Source organism: Coenobita brevimanus, chromosome 82 (assembly GCF_032717465.1).
Source record: "Coenobita brevimanus isolate Jiangsu-jjx chromosome 82, ASM3271746v2, whole genome shotgun sequence".
Taxonomy (NCBI): Eukaryota; Metazoa; Arthropoda; class Malacostraca; order Decapoda; family Coenobitidae; genus Coenobita; species Coenobita brevimanus.
In genome coordinates, this window is record NC_137035.1 from 5833532 (window position 1) to 5850000 (window position 16469).

Genomic DNA, 16469 nt, shown 5'->3' on the forward strand with positions numbered 1-16469 from the left:
CTAACCTTGAACCTGCAGCGTCTCAGCATCATAGTAAGGTACAGCCGTATAGAGTGGCTGCAGGGAACGGGTCTGTTGTATAGGTGGGTGTGGTGGGTGGAGGTTGAAGGCGTGTGTGGGGGGCAGGAGGGGTGTGTGGAGACAGCATGGGTGGGGGGGCCTATCTACCTCCGCCCCCGAGTAGGAGCCCGTGCCAGAGTCGCTGTAGGAGGAACGCTGGAGGCCCGGGAACATAGAGGTAGAGTGGGCATGGGGCTCTGTGGCTGGACCTGAGGTGGATTGAGTTAGATTAGGCTAAGTTAGATTATCTTGAAATTCATTACATTTCATATTATTATACTATTTTACGTTAGACTGGGCTGGATCGCTAAGGGATAGTGAAGTGAGAATAGGTGTGTGTGTGTGTGTGTGTGTGTGTGTGTTAACTGCATATAATCTGTCTTGTGTGGCCAGGCTGAATATATCACAAGCCTTGAAGTTTGGCACAAGTTAAATTATTCCGTTCACGAGAAACTGCTTTGTAAAAGTAATCCTCTCGAGAAATGAGTTGTAAACGCTAGAATATGGTACTGGTCATGAGGAAGTGCTATGGCGATTTAATAAAACCGCTGTGCAGTATTTTTTCTGCCACTGAGCTATGTAAATAAGCTAAAAAAGGACGAAAATCTCCCGCAAGTTAAAGTGCAAGAACTAGATCAGCTAAAATGCATATAGAGACTGTGGTCAAAGGTATCTAAATGTCGGCATAAACGAATTTTCTGTTATAATAGTTATAAGGTTTAACGCATTTTCAGTACTAGAATAACATGTATGCTTAACCTTATGAATTATAATCGAAGATGTGTTTACGTTTGCGTTTAGAGACCTTTGACCATGCTATTTTGTGTGAGGCTTTTCACTGAAGAGTTCATTCACCTTAACCTGGCCCTGATTTTCGTCCTTTTGTAGCATATTTCACGAAGCTGAGTGGCAGGAAAAGACAGTGATACAGCTCTCTCTCTCTTTATACTGTATTATACAGTATATCATTTCCATAGTATTTCTTTATGACTAGCATTATACTCTGGTGATAATTTGTTCTCACAACGAAGCATTCAACGTAAAGAGATGGCAGTTTAGGCTAAGAGTAAAAAGAGTATAGTTTGTGTAAGCCTTTCCACTGGTGTGTGAATATAACTTCTGCATCTGCTGTGTTGCTGAAAAAGAGAAGGAAAATTATGGTACAGCAACAGAAGTAAAATTAAGAGCGGTAGAGGAGTGTTTGTTAGTTCCATTATGCTGTTATTATTATCATTATTATTATTATTATTATTCGACCGAGCACTTAGTCAGCAGTAGGCAGTGTAAAGATGCTTGAAGGGGAAACTTGCATTCATTCAAGGATGTGAGGTTATATATCAAACAAAAGACTGCGAAGTAATACATAGGAAAACATACAGCAAGAGACCCATTACTTCTTTCAAGCCTATTGGTATTATGATTAAGGTATTTCTCTTATAAGTAAGAATCTCCCCTATCCCGCTTCTCTTTTCCAACCAATTCTTCTCATTTAATTGCTGCCCTATGTAGCAAGCCTTTATTTCGTTCCACTTCTCTACGTACCAGTCTTTCTTATTTCTCTTCTCGCTTCCTGCCAATATCATTCATTTCCCTTCTTCATTCCTACGAATCTCCTATATTTCCCCCTCATCCGCCGCTGTCATTCTCTCTCCCTCACTCACCCCTCTTTTCCTCTCTTCTTTCCCACCAGTCTCTCTTCATTTCGTCACTTTGCAATACCCCAGTATTCCGCTTTCCTCCTTACCCCTCTTTTCCCTCTCTGTCAATCTGCTTCATCTATGTTTTTCCTCTCTTTTCCCTCTCTTCTTCCCTTTTATGCATACCTATCTGCACCTGGTCGTCTCCTTGGTTGTGGTGTTGATGTGGTTGTGTATGCTGACGTGACAACTTGCGGTGGGTCAGCAGGGAGTGAAGGTGTTGGCTCCAAGTACTCGCATCATCCATCCTCCGCGACCAACCTCTACCGATCAGACCAACGCGACACCACCTCCAGGCGCGGGATCGGAAGGCCTGGAGGTGTGGAAGTGGAAGAGAGGATTGGGTGAAGGCATGCGTTAGTAGATTAATAGGTACAATGGTTAGTAGATGCATGAGTGGATAGATTAGAGCGATCGTTCTTAACATAGGATGCACGCCCTACTTGGGAATGCAAATATCATTTGTGGGATGCAGAACAGGTTGGCATATTAGATTTTTTCTGGACCCTCCCAGGACCGGGCCTGGAAATGCATTTTCCCTGAGTTACTGCTTTACCCAAGGACCGGTTATCTTAGCGCTCATCCACATGTACAGTATGCTTTAACAAGTGCTGGCAACATGTACACAACAGAGTAACGTACAAGCTGCAAACATGCACGAAACAGCAGCGTCTAGATATTGTTGGCAGTAGCACGATGAAGTTCCAGCTTCCTTGTATGGACACGCTCATCGCATCACCTGTTATCTCTAAGTTCAAAGCAACATTGAAACATGTTTGCTACATCTGTCCAAATACTGCTTCATATATGCATCCAAACATGCTACCGGCTGTATTGTCAACACATGTTCGAGGACGTGCATGGAGGCGCCCTTACTCCAGCCATCCCAGCACTCACAGCCAGGCCAGCCCCGGCCCCAACAAGGTCGCCTGTGTTGTACTGAAGGATGCGATACTTCGTTTAGTGAAGGGTGGGATAGTTTGTTTAATGACTCTGTCCCCTTGGTTGTCTGCATATTATGTGACATTGCTGTTTGACACTACTGTGTCTTTGTATCATCTCAGCTGTAATGCGAATTTGCTGTGGAAGTAATAAGTGCTGAGTATTTAAAACTAATTTCTAACAGTAAAAGAAAAAAATAAAAACTGGAGGCGCAGCGAGATCCACAAATGCTTAAGAACTACTGGGTTATATAAATAATGAAGCACACGGACAGATAAGTATATATATATATATATATATATATATATATACATATATATATATATATATATATATATATATATATATATATATATATATTGTTACGGAACAGAGAAAGATAACGTACGCTTTAAGTGAGAATACGAAGAGTCACTACTGTCCCGTAAAGTTCCAGGTTCAAAACAAAAGAGTTAGGTAAAATTACAAGTTAAAGTTTAATGCTCAAACTAACAACAAAACATTCAGGACTCATAAGGATAATGTAATGGCAAATAAACAGGTTAAATATATGGTTAACTGCAATAGCCTCTATTAACACGAAATTAGCAAGAGTAAATTTATCTAAGTCAGCCCTGATAAAATGAGATACCAGATAATACTCAGTGAATGCCAGATAAATTATTACAGCTACAGACTATTATCAAAAATGACTGACATAAAACCCAACATTAATAAAAAATCTCACTAGGCCTAAGAATTAACCTTATGCTATACAGTACAAGAAAAAATGCAACAACAGTGATACTCAAATTACACACAGCTGCTAGATGATTGGAGATTTCTTGAGCACTCAATAATAACGGTACAGGGGAGGACAGAGATGTGAACAAAATGAGGAGCAGATCTAAGTGGCAACGATGCAGAGACTGAGCTCATTATATAGTGACTGGCAGAGCTTGATACAACTTGTAAGAAGGACGCGCAAATGAAGCCATGGGGACAAAGAGTTGACAATCCTGCTCTAAATAACAGAGAGAACGACTTACTCTACTATAACGGTAGAAGGGGGGAACTGAGGCAGAACACGCTCGTGATCAAACATGCAGCATACTGTGCGTTAAAATTACACAAAGGATGATGAAATCATAGGCTATGTAACACCTCCCCACAAAGAAAAAAGAAATTTACAAAGGAAATTTCTTATTACTCTAAAACAATCTGTATATGGCATTACAGACCATGCAAAGGTCTTTCCTAATGTTACAAAACATGAGATCTCCCTAGCACGTTCAGTCATAGGTACTTGCCAGTATCCCTTTAACAAATCAAACTTACTTATGTACCTAGCCTTTCCGATCTTGTCTATGCAATCTTCCACACGAGGGAGAGGGTAAGTGTCTGTTTTGGTTATCTGATTAACACGTCTGTAGTCAATGCAAAGCCACTGTGACCCACCTGGCTTAGGGACCAGAGTGACAGGAGAACTCCACTCGCTCTGACAGGGCTCAATCATCTTGTGGTCCAACAGGTAGCCAAGCTCCTTCTGGATGAGAGGAACTTTCACTGGGTTCACACGGTAAGGAGGCAATTTAATTGGCTTTGCGTCTCCAACATCGACATCATGCATCAACACAGTGGTTCTTCCTGGAGTAGCACGGAACACTTGCGGGTACTCCTGCAGTAATGCCGAAAACTCCTGCCTTTCCTTGGGAGGAAGATGAGAAAGCTTAGTCTGGAGATCATTCATGATATCAGGATTCTTCCCTAAACTATCACTCAGGCTCATACTGCATGGGGGAGCTTCACTTGCAGACTCGGGTGGAACAGCTACAGTGCAGACTGGATTATTTTCGTCCCGCCTGTGATATAACTTTAGCATGTTGATGTGACATAGTTGCTTGTTCTTTCTACGATCTGGTGTGGCGATGACATAGTTGACATCACTGAGTTTCTTCTCCACGAAATAAGGACCACTAAACTTGGCTTGAAGAGGTTGCCCATGAACTGGTAGCAGAATCAAAACCTGATCTCCTGGCTGAAAGTGGCGTAACCTGGACTTCTTATCATACCAAGTCTTCATCTTCTGAGCAGCTCCTAAATTCTCTCTCGCCAGCTGTAAAGCAGTGGACAGCCGTTCTTTGAACTTCATCACATACTCCAGCAGGTTGACGTCATCTTCCTCCGACAGCCAGCATTCCTTGAGTAACTTAAGGGGTCCTCTTACTTCATGGCCAAACAGTAGTTCAAAAGGTGAGAAGCCCAGTGATTCATTTGGAGATTCTCTTGCAGCAAACACAACGAATGGAAGACCTTTATCCCAGTCTTTCTGATGTTCCAAACAGTATTTTTTGAGCATCGATTTGAGTGTTTGATGATATCTCTCCAACGCTCCTTGGGTCTGGGGATGGTAAGCTGAAGACGTGATCTGGGTGATGCCCAACTCTTTCAGAGACTGCTTGAAAACGTTTGACATGAAATTACTTCCCCGGTCTGACTGTACCTCCTTGGGCAGACCAAACTTTGTGAAGAACCCTAGCATTTCCTTAATCACGTTCTTTGCTGAGATGTTTCTAAGTGGAATGGCTTCAGGATAACGAGTAGCCATATCAATCAGGGTCAACACATAAGAAAATCCTGAAGAAGTCTTAGGAAGAGGGCCCACAATATCCACCAACACACGGGTGAAAGGCGCCTCAAAAGGAGGAATGGGAACTAGAGGTGCAACCTTTTCGGTCTGATTACACTTCCCCACAACTTGACAGGTGTGACAAGACTTACAATACCAGGAAACATCCCTGAAGTGTTTCAAAATGCGTGCCACAGTCTTCCTCACTCCAAGGTGTCCTGCCAAACTGGAATCATGAGCCACTCTAATGATATCCTGCCTACAAACACGAGGGATGACAACTTGATGTACAACCTCCCATTCACAGTCGGCTGATGCTGTTGGGGGTCTCCACTTCCTCATAAGTACTCCTGACTTTACATAATAACAAGTAGAAGCACCGGCTGACTCTTCTTCACTGTAAGCAGAGTTAGCTAGACCTTTCAACTCAGGGTCAGCAACCTGCAACTCAACCAACTCTTGACGAGACAAATTATCAACACTACGGGGTACTGCCTCATCTGGTGAGTGGTCCAAATTAGCAAGAAAAGTGTCAGCTAGGATAACATCATCATCATCATCATCCTCTAAGTCACCAGTAACTTTAGACTTAGCCCTAGTGACAGCACATGCAGGGAACACATCAGGGACATCACAATCGTGGGTCGCAGCCACTGGCTCACTAGACAACTGAGGAGCTGGACAAACTTGACTTCCACCAATATCATTTCCAAGTAAGAAAGTTACACCTGACATTGGGAGTGTCTCAACCAACCCAACCATAACGGAACCATTAACAAAACCAGACTCTAAATTCACTCTGCACAGAGGGACAGAGAAGTAATTATTCCCTACACCTTGTAAGATTACAGTTTCATCAGAGGAATTAACATTAGAGCCTAGAACACTGGTCAGCATAAGGGATTGGCAAGCACCTGTATCACGATATATTTGAACTGATTTCCTGTCATTACTGTCCAGAGGACTGACAAAACCATCAGACAGGAAATTAGCACATGAACTCTTGAGAGTGTCACCCACGTTACTGCTCAAAAGAGGAGCTCCATCATGAGAATTTAAGTTACCCGTCAAAGCAGGTTCAGTTAACTCAGTTAAAGAATTATGGGATCTCTCAAGAGTGGACACTAGACCAATTGACTGAATATTTAAAGACTCCTTTTTGTTCACATCACGCTGTCTCCTGAAACATCTCTCCGTAGTATGACCAAGCTTACTACAATAAGTACATTTACTTTTCTGAAATCTAGAGGTGAAGCTGGTATTTACTTCCTGAGAAACATCATCCTTATTCTCTTTCCTGTTACCTGTACTCTGAGTAGAGGCAACGTACTTACTCTCAGCTTTCCCTTTTTCTTTAGAATATCTCTTGTGAGTGAGAACATATTCATCAGCTAAAACTGCAGCATCAGACAAATTATCTATCCTTTTCTCATCAAGATATAGGCTTACATCTTTATAAATACACCTCTTGAAATCCTCCAGCAAAATCATCTGCTTAAATTTACCAAAATCAGAATCCACATTCTTAGAATTTAACCACTGCTCTAACAGATCTTCTTTGATTTTTGCATACTCAACATGGGATTGCTTATCTTGCTTGTAAGTTGTCCTAAATTTTACTCTATAGGCTTCAGGAACAAGCTCATAGGCCTTAAGAATCAAGCTCTTAACTACATCATAATTATCAGATTGATACTGAGGCAAAGATGCATAAGTTACTTGAGCTTTACCGGTGAGAACAGTTTGAAGGAGTACTGGCCAATACTTTTTAGACCAATTAAAACCTGTATCTACCCTCTCAAACAACTGAAAATACTTTGTTAAATCAGATTCATTAAAAGGAGGGACAAGTTTAACATTTTTAGCCACATCAAAATCATCAGAGCTAGATGATCCAGTTCCACCTTGTTTCATGCGATACTCATGGTCTGCCTGAATCCTAGCAAGTTCAACTTGTGCGTGAAACTCAGCCTCCTTAACATCAGCCTCCTTAGCACGTGCTTGAAATTCAGCTTCCTTCACACGAGCCTCCTGCAGGGCTAGCTGTAACTTAGCTAATTCAATCTGCGTTTGCTCATTTGGAGGAGTTACATTAAACAAGCTTTCATTAATCATGTCAACAATTTGATCTTTAGAATGATGAGAGCGAACAGCAATTCCCAATTGTTGAGCAACAAGCTTAAGTTCATTCTTTGTTCTGTTTTCTACATCCAACACTGTTTGCACATTTGACAAAAAATCTTTGGCTTCATCAAGTGTAGTAATAGTAGACATAATTAATAAGTAACAGTCACAAAATATCAAGCAATATCCTTATGATAATATCCTGAATATCCTGATGAGAGGTCGCCAAATTTATGTTACGGAACAGAGAAAGATAACGTACGCTTTAAGTGAGAATACTAAGAGTCACTACTGTCCCGTAAAGTTCCAGGTTCAAAACAAAAGAGTTAGGTAAAATTACAAGTTAAAGTTTAATGCTCAAACTAACAACAAAACATTCAGGACTCATAAGGATAATGTAATGGCAAATAAACAGGTTAAATATATGGTTAACTGCAATAGCCTCTATTAACACGAAATTAGCAAGAGTAAATTTATCTAAGTCAGCCCTGATAAAATGAGATACCAGATAATACTCAGTGAATGCCAGATAAATTATTACAGCTACAGACTATTATCAAAAATGACTGACATAAAACCCAACATTAATCAAAAATCTCACTAGGCCTAAGAATTAACCTTATGCTACACAGTACAAGAAAAAATGCAACAACAGTGATACTCAAATTACACACAGCTGCTAGATGATTGGAGATTTCTTGAGCACTCAATAATAACGGTACAGGGGAGGACAGAGATGTGAACAAAATGAGGAGCAGATCTAAGTGGCAACGATGCAGAGACTGAGCTCATTATATAGGGGCCGGCAGAGCTTGATACAACTTGTAAGAAGGACGCGCAAATGAAGCCATGGGGACAAAGAGTTGACAATCCTGCTCTAAATAACAGAGAGAACGACTTACTCTACTATAACGGTAGAAGGGGGGAACTGAGGCAGAACACGCTCGTGATCAAACATGCAGCATACTGTGCGTTAAAATTACACAAAGGATGATGAAATCATAGGCTATGTAACAATATCAAGAGAGAGAGAGAGAGAGAGAGAGAGAGAGAGAGAGAGAGAGCATCTTGCACATGATGCAGGACTTAAAGTTAATATCTGGTTTATGGTTTAAACGTGCTCATTATGTGCTGTGGCAATATTAATACTTGACTCTGTTTTCATTATTTTTTTATGGAGAGAAAGAGAGAGAGATGGTGAAGGGGATGGCGAGGGGGACAGGAGAAGGAAAACAAAAAGGGATGAAGAGGAAGAGATAGAAATTAGTAAATAAAAGTCAGTTAAAGAAAAAGTGAGCACATGAGACGGAGATACTAACCACTCTGCAAATGATGTATGCCCAGGGGTCGAAAATCTGGTTGAGAGAAACTAAACGCACGGCCACCAGCTCAAGCATGTGGTCGGAACTTTTCACGTGCGGTCCCCACATTGGGTTGATGACCAAGATTAACTGTTGGAGGGTTAAATAGGGGTTGTTAATGGGGTGTTTCACGTGATGGAACTGGGTCATTTGCAGTTTGAATACTAAGTCATGGTTCCAAGAAATTCGATGATTTTTAAGTGTGGGGTAGTAATGATGTCATGGTTATGAGATAAGAATGAATCTTCTTGGTTACTAGACTTTTGGTTTATCCTGGCCTGGATTTGTCATGTCCATCTTGAATAATGAGTTGCTAGATTAAATGCATACTCCTTTGATTTCACTATCTTTGTATTTTCTCATCTTGAATGCCAAGTTTCAACAGTAGATTAACACTAGACTATGATGCCGTAGTCGGCTTGCATTCATCTGATGGAACCGGCTCAGTACTACAACTTGAATACTAAGTCATAATTGCATTAGTAAGTCTCCTTGGTTACTATAGCGCATATTTTTTTTCTTACTTGACAAAGACCCCGAACTTCTTTCAGCTCGGTTGGCCCAGATATTCGTCCTTTTACCGCATATTTCACGTGGTTCGGTGGCAGAATAAGACAAATCTTTGGGACTACATTCTTTCCGTAGCACTTCTTTTAGACAATCACCATGTTCTAATGTTAATTTGTTGTTTCATCTGAGAACTGAAGGTGAAGATATGAATATTTAAATCCACATTAAAGTAAAAGGTGGAGGGGGAAGTAAGGTTTTTATGGCTGGTTTGAGGAATTTATGGTTTGTCTGCATTTCTGTCTTAAGTGATTTGCCTACTCTCTTGTCTGCTTATCTGTTCTCCATTTTCTCTTTCCTCCCCTTTTTTCCTCGCTCATTCCTTTCCTGCCTCTCTCCTTCCCCTTCACTGTATGCCATATACCTCCATCCTGCCTGCGTGGTCTTTCTACTTCATTTCCACTCTGTACCAAACTAGCATCCCACCTCACCTATCTTCCTATTTACGTGCTTGCCTATCCTCGCACCTTCCTGCCTACCCTTCTGCGTCTCCCTTCCCTACTCCCATCAGAGAGCCCCCACGAGATAGTAATGGTGAAAGCAAGAATGATGACAAAAAACTTACCACCATCCGCAACACATGACATCCTCAGCATCCAAGCTCACCCACCTTCTTACCTGCCTTTCTACCTACCTCTTTACCCATCTCCACAGCCTGCTTGTCTGTCCTCCTACTTCCCTCCTACCTTTCTGCCTTCCCATCTGCCTTACTCACATCAAACAACACCCAGGAGACGGAAAAAACAAGCATGACGCAGCTCGTCGTCTGTGGTATCCTACCTCCCTATACCTACGTCTCTGCATAGTATCCCACCAGTTTGCACATCTTCCTTCCCTCCTGCCTCTCCAGCTGTCTTACATTAAACAGCGCCCAGAAAACTCTAAAAAAAAAAAAAAAAAAAAAAAAAATCAACTCCCTACCAACTTAGTATCATACGTAACTCATTTTCCTACTTTTTTTTTTTTCCTACTCTTCTCTCTCCCCAGCTGCCTTACTCACATCAGAAAGGGCCAGTGAGTCAGGAAAAAGAAGCGTAATGACTATGAAAAGTATCTGAAGTTTATGGTCTGTGTTATCCTGCATCATCTACGAGGGTATGTTCCTATCTGTCTTTCTACCTATTTTCCAACTGGCTACCTATCCTCCTACCTTCTGCTTACCCTCTTGCATCTCCAGCTGCCTTACTTACATCAAATAGCGACCATGATACAGTAAAAACAAGCGTGATGACGACGAGGAGAACTACCATTTGTAGCTCGTGATCTGTGTGGCCTTTCGATGGCTGACCCAGGCGGGATGGTACTCGACGAGACACACGCATACGCAGCAGCGTGCCTTGGGGTTGAGGAAGTGGATAGATTATTTGACGGATAGACAGACAGACAGATGGATAGACAGATAGATAGACAAACAGTGAGTGGGTGAGTGAGTGCAAGTTGCTTCTATTTTGTCATCAAAATATTTGCATGACCTAACAACTCACACCTAAGGGTGGATAGTGACTGACATACCCCAAGTGTGAAGCAGACGTATTTGAACTGTAGGGGAATTTTTATTCGTGATTATACACGCACATAATCAAGATTATAAATAAATATAAGATATATCCAAGAAATAAAGTATGTACAACCATGGAAGCACAATATATTAGATTGTACAAGCACTCACCGACAACGAGGACGTTACAGACGACGATGGTGAGTAGATTGACCCCATTGATAACTCCCAGTGTGGTGGTGTAGATGCGTTGGGTGAGTGGGGTGCCGGGGCAGGTGTGTAAGTTAGTGAAGCACCAGGTGTTGGGGTACTGCAGGTAGAACTGGCCCACGTCGAACAAGGGTAGAAGGGAGAACACTGAACAGAACACCCAAATGCTTCCAATTAGGTATCTGTTGGAGGTATAGAACACAGGAAATGTTTAATGGGGGGAGGAAAGATGAGTGAGGTTTGGGAAAGAGAAACGATGGGGGAAAAGCACTGAGGTACCCTCAGCAGTGTAAATAAATAAATGAATATATTGTACACACACACACACACACACACACACACACACACACACACACACCGCTCGCTGGTGCAGTGGTAACGCTCTCGCTTGCCAACTGGTGGACGGGAGTTCGCGCCTCGCTCAGGTTGCGAAAAGTTTCACTGACGAAGTGGGTGGTTACTGTCCCCCTTGAGCAAGGGGACGGGTGTGTGCGTGTGTGAAGGTCACAGCCTTGCCCTTAGATCGGACTATATGAGCTCTCAGCTCCCTTCCGGGAGGGTAAAAGCTGACGATCACGACCATCAAGTGATCCTGACCGACCCGGTGAATTACACCTTTGTGCAGATTCTCTCTCTCTCTCTCTCTCTCTCTCTCTCTCTCTCTCTCTCTCATTACCGTCATATCCATTTCATCGTACTTCCCCTTATCTTTCTTCTGTATTGCCGTTCTTAACTTTATCTTGCACATTTCTTTTCCTTTATTCTGCTTTCATCCATTGTCCTTCGTTCTTGTCAATTTTGTTCCTTCTTTCTCTTTTCTTCCCCCCCCCCTCTTTTTTATTTTCCCTGCTCAGTGCCCCTTTTGTTCCTTCTTTTTCTTTTCTCCACCATTTACTCTCTTTCCCTCCCCTCTCTCCCCCTCCTTTCATCCTTCTCTTCTCCTCCTGCCTCCCTCCTCCCCCCATCCCCTTCCCCCTCTCCCCCCACCTCTTCTTATCTACCAGGGCATCTCTAAGTATATGTCATTATAAGGTAAATAAGATACTGGAAAACGTGTTGTCTTAGTAATGGAGTGATAAGTAGGCTGGGGCGGGGTGGTGCAAGGGATAAGGTGAGGTAGGGGAAGAGTAGGGTAGAGAGGAGGGGGAAAGACTGAGACAGGGTGAGGCAGGGTGAAGTAAGGGAAAAGTGAGACAGGGTGGGAGTGTTGCAGGGTGAGGGTGAATCAGAGTGTAGTAGGGGAAGAGTGAGGTAGGGTGAGGTAATGTGAGACTGTGGCAGGGTAAGGGTGAATTAGGGTGTAGTAGGGGAAGAATGAGGTAGCGGGAGAGTGAGGCAGGATGTGGCAGGATGAAGTAAGGGAAGAGTGAGGCAGGGTGAGGTAGGATGGGAGTGTGAAAGGGTGAAGGTAAATCAAGGTGAAGTAGGGGAAGAGTGAGGTAGGGTGAGGCAGGTCATATTTAGATGTACAAGGAAGATGGTGCAGTGTTAAGAAGAGAGGCAGCGAAGGGCAGGGCTAATTTGAGTGTACATGGAGGGTGAGGCAGGGTGAAATAGGTATAAATTAGGTGTGTATTGAGAATGAGGCAGGACTAACTTGGGTATGTATGGTGTGGCAGGTTGAGGTAGGGCTAATTTGGGTGTGTATTAAGGGTGTGGCAGGGTGTGGTAGGTGAGACAGGGTGTGGCAGGATGAAGAGGGAGGGTGTCAGGCTGGATAGGCAATTTGCGTTAAAAGAGTTTGAACAAGGGTTGAGGGGAAGGAAGCGGTAGGCGGAGGGTTGGAGGGGGAGGGGGGAGAGAAAGGAGGAAAGGGGTAAATAAGAGGAGAGAGGGAGTGGATGGAAAAAGATAGGAAAGAGGAGGAAAAGAAGGAAAAGTAGAAGAGGAAAAAGAGGAAGGAAGATGGAAAGAGGAAGAGGACAAGGAATGAACAGAGGGAGAAGGAGGAAGAAAGGAGCTGGTTGATGAAGGGAATTAGAAAGGAGGAGAGGGAATGGGGAAAGAGGGAGAGGAAGAGAGGAGGGGTACAAGAGAAGGTGGGAAGCGGTAGTAGGAAAGGGTGTGAATGGAAGGAAATAGGAAGGAAAAGAAGGAGGGTTGGAAGAAGACAGAAGGGGGACAAGGGAGGAAAAGAAGTAGGAGGAGGAGGAGAAGGGAGTGGGCAGGAGGTTAATGGGAGACGCGCGCGCAAGCGAGCGAGCGAGAGAGAGAGAGAGAGAGAGAAGGGGAGAGTACTGAAGGGAGGTAGGGATGGGACCAGGAAAGGATGAGAGGGAGAGGAAGGAGGATGATGGGGTGAGGAGGTAAGAGGAAAAGAGGGGGGAAATTAGTGATGTAAGGGATACCCCTTAAGGGTACAGCAGGGAAGGAAGGTCGTTGGTACACTGAAAGCAGTGATGAGAAATAGGGAGGTGAGTATGGAAGTTAAGAAGTCACTGCATGATAGTATTGTGATCCCTACCCTGACGTATGGAAGCGAGGCATGGACCTTGGAAGAGGGGAACAAGTCAAGAGTGAGAGCAGTGGAAATGAGTTACTTGAGAGGAGCATGTGGAGTGACGTGGAGGGACAGGTTGACGAATGAAGAAGTGAAGGAACGCTGTGGGGTGGATGTGGATGTGGTTGAGAAGATTAGGAGAAATACACTGAGGTGGTTTGGACATGTGAAGAGAATGGAGAATGAATGACTGACTAAGAGGGTGTATGTAGGTGAGGTGGAGGGAGGGAGAGGGAGAGGTAGACCGAGGATGAGGTGGAGGGATGGAGTGAGAGGTATATGAGGGAGGGGGGGGTGAGTTGGGGGGAGGGTAGTCAAATGGTGGGTGACAGAGCGACTTGGAGGCGTTTTGTCTGCGGCCACCCTTTGCGGGATTAGGGCTTCGGGCTGTAGATAGATAGATAGATAGAAGGGATACCCGGTACTTTTAGAGTGAAGGAGAAATGGGAGAGAGGTAAGGAGAAGGGCGGAGGGAGGGAGAAAGGAAAGAGGTAGAGGAGGGAAGAAAGGAGATAAGTAGAGATGAATGAAAGAAGAAAGGAGATAAGGGGGGAGGAAGGAAGGAAGGAAGGAAAGAAGGAGATAAGCAGGGAGGCAGAGGGAAGGGCAGAATAAAGAAACAGTGAAGGAGGGAGGAAAATAGATAAAGGAAGAGAGGAGGAGAAATGGAAGGAGCGAGGAAGGGATGGGAGAGGAATGGAGAGAAACAAAGAGGACGGAGGGCGGAGTGGAAGGAGGGTTGAAAGAAGAGGGAAGGAAGGGAGAAAGATAAAAGAAAGGAAGAAGGAAAGAGGAAAGGGAATACTGAAATATAGGAAGACAAGAATGTGTGTGTGTGTGTGTGTGTGTGTGTGTGTGTGTGTGTGTGTGTGTGTGTGTGTGTGTGTGTGTGTGTGTGTGTGTGTGTGTGTAGGAAAGTACGAAAACAACAATTATGACTCCCTCTCAGTAGGTCACTTTATTCATTAATTTAATTACTTTATCACATATTTATCTATTTATGTATTCGTTTGTTTCCTTAATTAGCCTTATTTATTTATTTATTTATTTATATCCATTCTAATATTTATTTACGTATTATTTATTAATTTATTTCATCAGTTCAGTTATTGAGTTACGTATTTATTTGTTTACTTGCTCTTTGTTTACATGTCCTACGACGGACATACTTATTACGTCACGGCTCACACATTCTTCCGTTTTTGGTCTGTTTTCCAGCTGTAAAAGTGTTCGTATGCATTGGTGTAATCGCCGAGACAGAGTAGGGATACTTAAACTGTAAATCCACTGCAGGATAGGAGCTTCTGTTCGCAGGGAAACTGACAGCCAGGATTAACTTTTCCCCCAGCTGGTGAAGTGCGAATGAGAAAAGGGACAAAAGACATTCTATACTCCTTTTACTCTGACTTGGCCCAAAACTGCCATCTCCCCATCTTGCATACTGCACTGTAGCAAGATATTAACTCATAGATGGTGCTAATCACAAAGAAGTGCTGTGTAAAGGTTGCAGAGCCGTAGCATTGTTTCATTCTGCCATTGACCTATGGGAAATATGCTGCAAAAGGACGAAAACCTCTGCCAAGTTGTGATGAATGAACTATAGATTATTGCTTCACCTTCAGCTGAATAAAGTCGTCTGGTTATAAGAAGAATAAAATACCCTGGTAAGGAGATGGTACTTCGGGGTTAAAGCGAAACATTATGAGATCGAATATTAAAGAGGATAGTGTGTGTGTGTGTGTGTGTGTGTGTGTGTGTGTGTGTGTGTGTGTGTGTGTGTGTGTGTGTCACTATGGCTATTGAGTCTGCTCATGGATGGGCTGGTGAGAGAAGTAGGTTTTGGATACCGTGAAGTGAGCTGAAATTAAACCCTGAAATTCGATGACATATTGTCGTTCTATCTATCTGTCTATCCAGCTCTCTGTCTACGATTATTTGTCTGTCTCCAAACATTTTTTTTTATTCCTGCCCTTGCCTGTCTATACCTTTGCTTGATCCTATCTCAGCCTAGCCTATCTCTGATTCTGTCTAACCTGGCCCTGACCCCCACTCTTGCCTAACTCCATCTATGCCTGGCCCTTCCTCTACTTAGCCTGATTGTACTGACCCCTTTCCCAACCCTTTCTGTTCCTGACCCCCCTCTGTGCCTTACCCTACCCCTGAATATACAACTCGTGCTTGACTCTCCGTTCCTGACTCCCCGTGCCTGACCCTGCTTCTGCCTGACCCCTTCCTGTTAGGTTAACCTTATCTGAACCTCTTAGGATTGGATATCATAGTCATAGTTTTCTTTATAACAAACAGCCAAAGAAGGACCATTAGGTCTGTTGCAGTTTGCTTTACTTTATACTCCCTTGTATTCCATTTTACCTTTGAATTTACCTGAACCCTCTCTATTCACACCCCTGCCTGACCTTCCTTGTTATCCTGCCAGTACCTGTCTCCATGTCTGATTCTGCCAAACCCTAATTCTACCCCCCCCCCCACCGTGTCATACGTACCTGCACCGTTCTATGGTGACGTGCCTGCCATAGAAGTACCCGTGACAGATGCCGAGGAACCTCTCCACCGCCATGGCCGCTACGGTGAAGTGCGTCACCATACACACCAGCACCATACTGAACCCATGGTAGTCGCATAGGCTCTTCTGAAGTAGATGAGTAGACAAATAGTGTAGACTGTGACGTGTATAAGTAAATAGATATATGCCCACAGTAGTGGATCGAGCTGGCTGGATGAATTTTATGCTGTGTATGACAAGGGCTTGGGTCCCCTTTTTTAACTTGACAGTCGTCGGGTTGGCTCTGATGGGTAAATATGAAGCTACATGTGGACAGGTGTACCTAGCAATTGTGTAGCATAATTTGATGGTTCAGCGCAACAAATATTTCCTGGTAGTAGC

General features: G+C 43.4%; 1 protein-coding gene across 1 annotated transcript in view; it reads right to left on the reverse strand.

Moving 5' to 3' along the window:
* The window catches only part of LOC145409671 (prostaglandin E2 receptor EP2 subtype-like), a 20426-nt gene continuing 3957 nt past the window's right edge, over positions 1-16469 (reverse strand). Inside the window, exons 3-8 of the mRNA XM_080280023.1 lie at positions 16069-16214; positions 11029-11249; positions 10550-10695; positions 8751-8882; positions 1884-2070; positions 1-263 (exon numbers count right to left, since the gene is read on the reverse strand). Of these exons, the coding sequence (XP_080136149.1) occupies positions 1-263; positions 1884-2070; positions 8751-8882; positions 10550-10695; positions 11029-11249; positions 16069-16214 (1095 nt within the window). The remainder of the gene's footprint in view (positions 264-1883; positions 2071-8750; positions 8883-10549; positions 10696-11028; positions 11250-16068; positions 16215-16469) is intronic.